The sequence below is a fragment of the Sipha flava genome, unplaced genomic scaffold (genome assembly GCF_003268045.1).
Source record: "Sipha flava isolate LNK unplaced genomic scaffold, YSA_version1 43_pilon_pilon, whole genome shotgun sequence".
Classification (NCBI taxonomy): domain Eukaryota; kingdom Metazoa; phylum Arthropoda; class Insecta; order Hemiptera; family Aphididae; genus Sipha; species Sipha flava.
Genome location: NW_020273171.1, coordinates 1,587,144 through 1,593,304, shown reverse-complemented (window position 1 = coordinate 1,593,304; position 6,161 = coordinate 1,587,144). Strand labels below are relative to the sequence as shown.

General features: G+C 27.3%; 1 protein-coding gene across 1 annotated transcript; it reads left to right on the top strand.

Moving 5' to 3' along the window:
* The first annotated feature begins 1,601 nt into the window (after positions 1–1,601).
* On the top strand, positions 1,602–3,211 carry LOC112689312 (uroporphyrinogen decarboxylase). Its single transcript, XM_025562958.1, has 3 exons — positions 1,602–2,226; positions 2,452–2,699; positions 2,759–3,211. Exons 1-3 carry the CDS (start codon positions 1,807–1,809, stop codon positions 3,138–3,140), a joined length of 1,050 nt encoding a protein of 349 aa, XP_025418743.1. The 5' UTR covers positions 1,602–1,806; the 3' UTR covers positions 3,141–3,211.
* The last annotated feature ends 2,950 nt before the right edge of the window (positions 3,212–6,161 follow it).

The window sequence follows — 6,161 nt, the reverse complement described above, 5'->3', positions numbered from 1 at the left end:
AAAAATATAAATTTTTTGCAAATTATTAGAAAAATTAAAAAAAAAGATAATTATTTTGTGGGGGCCTCTTATTAATTGAATTTTGTGAGGTGCCTGGGGCCTGGGCCCTTCCTAAATCCGGCCCTAGCTATGCATCCTAACCTCTTAGAGGCGTATTTATTTGTTCTTCGCTTGTAGGCCTGTGAAAAATTGCCACCTTTAAATAACTAAAATACTAGGCTGTTATAATTTATTTACTATAAAATATACAATAATTAAGTAATGCATTTTATTTAAATAATAAAACATAATTTCTTAAGAGTTAAAAAATGTTTATTAATAATTAATAACTACGTAAAATCAATAAAAATAAATCCTTCAAATTGGGATATGATAGTTATTAATTATATCAGTCTCATTCGACATCTGGAAGGAAGAAGCAAATTTTTCGATAAAATCTTTAAAAATTAAATTCTTTTAACATTCATTCTCTATTAATAACAATGGCAAATTGTTTAATTATTCATCAGTTTAGTATTAGGTTAGTTATAAAAACTGGCGAATGCAGTTATTGTAATTATTATTATTATTAGGAAATATATTAGTATATAGTCTAAACGTTTGGTGTAATGTAGATCTAACCTACTTTGAATATTATTATATTATAATCAGTGGCGTACATTCAATTTTGCTCTTGGGGAGAAAGGAGGGTTTAACAAAAATAATCTTTATCTTTTTTTTTTCGTTGCACAAATAAATAAGATAAATAACTTTTATACAACATTTTTTACCAATTTACAGTTTACTTTTATATTACAGTAAATTAATAGCTATTGGAATATAAAAACAGCATAGTTAACAAGACTTTTTAAACACCTATCAATATAATTATTTAACTATCATAATATTTGTATAATTGTATATTTTAAGTTCAAAGCGTAATAATGAAATTACGAATATATTACACGCCATCAATAATAAAAAAAAATTCTTTTTTTTTTTTTGGCCTAGGGGGGTTTGAATCCGGACACTCCCTCCCTCCTGGTATGTACGCCACTGATTATAATAATATAATTACGTATGAAGAGAATCTAAAAACCACGAACAACTACATACAATGAAATAATAAATAATGAAATAAATAACTATTACCTATTATTAAACTAACTATAATGAGATTATTGACATTATCGCTATTTATCTATTTATTTTAGCGTTTATCGTAAATAAATGTACATTGTCAGTATGAATATATACTACTTTCCTCACGTACGTGATAAGTGTTACATAACGTGCTTAATAACTAATGATTTAAAAAGTAAATCAACATTTAGTTCAACAAGACCTTAGATCATAGGTTCTCAAAGTGTGCGTCGCGGCGCCCCGGTGCGCCGCGATGTTTGTACAAGGGCGTCGCGCTGTGATGAAATACTATTGGGTCTAACATTTTCCTTATGATGAGTCATGCTATGACTTAGAGAAGGACGCCCTGAAAAAACCTTAAATCAAAAAGGGCGCCGTGAGTCGAAAAAGTTTGGGAAGCACTGCCTTAGATCATATAATCATTTATTGATCTAAGAACAAAACGTTTAAAAAATGATAACGATTTTATCAAATTTGTTAACATATCAGTGGCTATCAGATCATCAAAATGGCTTAGAGGTTCGTAGAGCATAATTATATACACCGTTTCAGAAGTCGGGATGAATATTCTCTCTTTTTACTACCATTTAACATTTACCGTTTGAGAAGTCGGGGTGCATATTCTCTCTTTTTACTACCATTTAACATTATTTTGTTTATTTGTATTAAATAAAATTTAACAGTATGAATTTTCCGGCACTAAAAAATGATCGTATATTACGAGCTTCTAGAGGTGAAGAAGTCGATCGTATTCCAGTGTGGGTAATGCGTCAAGCTGGTAGATATTTACCGGAATTTAGAGAGTTACGATCACGTTATGACTTTTTCACCATATGCCGAACACCTGAGCTTGCCTGCGAAGTCACTCTGCAACCAATTCAACGGTACGACTTGGATGCTTCTATTATTTTCAGTGATATTCTGGTGATTGTGCAGGCATTGGGTATGATAGTTGAAATGCAACCTAGCGTTGGGCCTGTTATTCCAGATCCTCTTAAGGAACCCATAGATTTAGACAGACTGAACTCGTCTGTTGACGTCAAACAGGAATTAGGATATGTGTTTGAAGCGATAACATTGACTCGACATCGGTTAAATGGCAAGGTAAAACACCAGTAAATTTTATCATTCACTAAGCACTCTACATATTGGTTTAATAAATGACGAGATTTATTTCTGTACATATTCAAACCATTACCTGGTATTATAACCAATAGTTTTTATTAAAATGGCATGTGAAAATAATTACCAAACCTTTTCAACTCATCTTCTGAATCTTTTACAACATCTGACCGACTTACTGTTTAATGAAAAGTAATATTTTTTTAGGTACCTTTAATAGGGTTTACTGGTGCACCCTGGACTCTCATGTGTTACATGATAGAAGGTGGTGGTTCCAAAACAATGTCTAAAGCCAAAAAATGGTTGTATAAATATCCAGAAGAAAGCAAAAAATTATTACAATTACTTACAGACGTTATTGTAAAATATCTAATAGAACAGGTAAAAGCTGGTGCTCAAATGTTACAAGTATTTGAATCCAATGCAGAATATTTAAATCTTGAACTATTCAACAAGTAAATAATTTATATTACGCCATAATGAAATAAAATTAATTCAACTTTTGTGTTCTTAGATTCAGTGGTCCATATCTGTCAGCTATTTGCTCTCGTGTTAAAAATGAATTAAAGGATAAAAGTGTACCAATGGTAGTATTTGCCAAAGGGGGTCACTATGCTATTAAACAAATATCTACATTTGAATACGATGTAATTGGTTTGGATTGGACAATAGATCCTGTTGAAGCTAGGAAAGTTGTTGGTAATAATAAGACTTTCCAAGGCAATCTAGACCCGTGCTCATTGTATGGTCCACCAAACCAAATTAAAGAAATGGTTAAAGACATGGTGTCCAAATTCACTAAGAAAAGATACATAGCAAATTTGGGGCATGGTATATATCCTGATGTTGATCCGGAACATTTAAAAGCCATGATTGAAGCTGTACATGAATGTTAATTAATGGAAATGTTTTATCATGAAATAATAAATTGTTATTTGTACTACTTGATTAGTACATTTTGGGTTAAGCGGAAAATATTTTATATAAGTTGTGTTTAAATACTTAATTATTGATAAAATATTTAAACCAAAAGTGTGTTTTATTTTATTTTATTATGAAATAAATGTGATGACAGATTTTCCTAAATCACCAGATCAAAAATTTATAATTATAATTTTTCAAAACATATTTGGTTCATAAAAATAATTGACATTTATTGTATTATATTTATTTCTAAGCAATTACCAACGTTAAATAATGTCATGAATAAACACAAAAATGTGTAATCAGACTTCCCATTTGATGTTTCCCCTTAAGTCATTTTACTCTACACTCGTATGTTTTCTCTTAGAGTATGGAAATGTCACATGGGATCTTACTACAAACATGCTTAAAAGGATTCAGACATATTGGTAACTTAAGAATATTGTAAGACTCAACATCCCTCACCCTCCCAATAATATTCCTAGACACTTCGACTACAGGCAAGCATAACATTTATTTTTTCTCCAATATCCTTATAGGCATTTCACACAGACCTCGAGCCTCATAACATATTATGTGCTTCAAAAAGTCCAATGACTGCCATGAAAATATCAATATATAATTTATTTGAATGAAACCAATATTATTTACTAACTTTATCAATACCCTTTGCCTCGCATCCTTGCTTACTTTTCATGTTTAAATCATATAAATATTTTAAAAATAAATATAAAACTTGTTTATTTATTTTCTTGTGTAACAGGTTTTTATTTATTAAATATTCTAGTAAACTAGTAGTCTTTGTTCAACAATATACCCTAAGTATTCTGTATAGTAATTTTGGTAGAGGATAAAAGTGTTGCATTTTTTAGTGCTCCTTTAGAGTAAATTATTTATTTGAACAATAAACTATAACATTTATCTAGGTATTTATATCGTTTTTTTAATTAAAACAAAATTTAAAAAATCTCTTTTTCCTCTAAAAATGAAATGTATTTAATTGCTATTGAAAATCAATAATAATGAGTGATCTCAAAATTTAGATTTACACCAACTTATGTGTACAGCCAATCATGATCTTTCTTTTAAATTATTTTCTTTAATCAGATAAATTTCAGCTTGGATTAAGTTGGTTACCATATTTACACATTATAATCTTGTTCAGAATTTTTCCATATATATTTGTAAATATAAAAATTTAATTAGATGAAAACAGTAATAAAATTAATGGATTCAGGGAAAATTGTAAGTATTTTTACATTTTATTATGGAAGAATAATTTGTATTTAAAGTACTTACTCAAATATTTAATTTAAAGATGACATTTTTCAAAGTTTATTTTAAAAAGAAGTTAAAAAAAAAACTTTATTTCATCTATTTTAGTATATGAAAAATGTAAAGAATGTTATTAATGAAAACAAAATTAGCTAATATCCTTAAAAAATGTTATAATAGGTAATTAAAATTAAAAAACAGATTAATGAAACAGTGAATTAGGCTGCAGGAAATTGGTTTATTTTTAAAATAATAAAAATTGTAGAAAACATTTGCCCCTAAAATTAACATTGTTAACATATTTAATCAACCTTAATACAAAAATAGATAACATTCTGCTATTGTTTAAGAAATTTAAAAAAATATATTTAAATGAGATCCATAACAATCAATTTCTGATCTTTAAAACACATAAGTAATATTTACATACACACGTGAACAAAATTACTAAATCCAGATAAAAATCTTCATGTTAATCAGAAAATTTTTTTTATTTTTATTTGATTCACTAATGTTAATAAAACATAAATTGACATAATTGATATAATTAAAAGAAAGTGTTTTATCACAGTTTCAAGAACAGCCTTTCCAAATTTACATTATTATGTTCATAGTCAAATTCTAAATGTAGTCTAAAAATAAGGCCCAAAACAATCCAAATCAACGCTTCCTCCAAGTAGTTTATTCATGAACTAGTTGTATGTATGTACATAAGATTTTTTATTATAAAATATCAGTTTTTTCGGTTATTATTTTTAACTCGTTTTCCAAGAGACACAGATTACCAAATTGCAAAAACAATCAATAATAAATCAACCAATAAAATACTGAATATCCAGTAACATGAGGTAAACCATGCAAGTCTAGTTCGACACACAACTAAAAAGTAGTTTTAGTTATTGCCTAAAAATAATTGAAAATTCATTGTTATATTGATTTATTAATTTAATAAGATTCTTAACCACTTAGATAACTTTCTGTTACTTTCTGCTTGTATTAAACTTGAAATGTAAAATATTGATTTCATATTTATTAATGCAATATCCTATATATTTTCAATTTAATCTATTTAAACCAAACAAAAGAAACAATTATCAGTTTGGACCAGTGGTTTTCAATCTGTAGGTGACAAATAACAGTTGTCACCAAAAATAATGAATAAATAATTCAGAACAAAACATTTTATAGTGAAAATCTATCTAATTATTACGTATATACAATAATATATTGAATAAAATAGTAGTATTATCTGATGAGAGATTATTGATCATGGTCACAATTTTTCATTGGATTGGCATTCTAATATCTGGTTATATCAACAGTTGTACCAAATACATGTATTTTAATATTTTAGATGCATATATTTCTTTCATAATCAGTTTTATTAAAAAAATAGACCTTAGAGTAGCAGTTTCTTGTATAAAAACTTAATATGAAAACTTAGTAAAAAATTCAAGCACAAGTTTCCATTAAAACTATAAAATTACTAATATACACATTTTCATATTATTTAATTTATTGGAGCATATGTATTAAGAATTGTTCATGTTATATTATTAATAATACAAATAATATTTTTTATTAATATAATATAAATTGGATGTCATGATTTGAAAAAGGTTGAAAACCACTGGTTTACTGTTCAGAGTAACATGATTAGTTCATTTGTATTTTCCACACAGAATAAACATATTATTAGGCATTTAACACTACTTTCT

What these genes read in the sequence shown, in the direction of transcription:
- LOC112689312 (XM_025562958.1), top strand. Translation starts at nt 1,807, where the DNA reads ATGAATTTTCCGGCACTAAAAAATGATCGTATATTACGAGCTTCTAGA. An exon ending in GACATCGGTTAAATGGCAAG is followed by an intron (nt 2,227 to 2,451) that starts GTAAAACACCAG and finishes ATATTTTTTTAG; the next exon opens with GTACCTTTAATAGGGTTTAC. An exon ending in AATCTTGAACTATTCAACAA is followed by an intron (nt 2,700 to 2,758) that starts GTAAATAATTTA and finishes TTGTGTTCTTAG; the next exon opens with ATTCAGTGGTCCATATCTGT.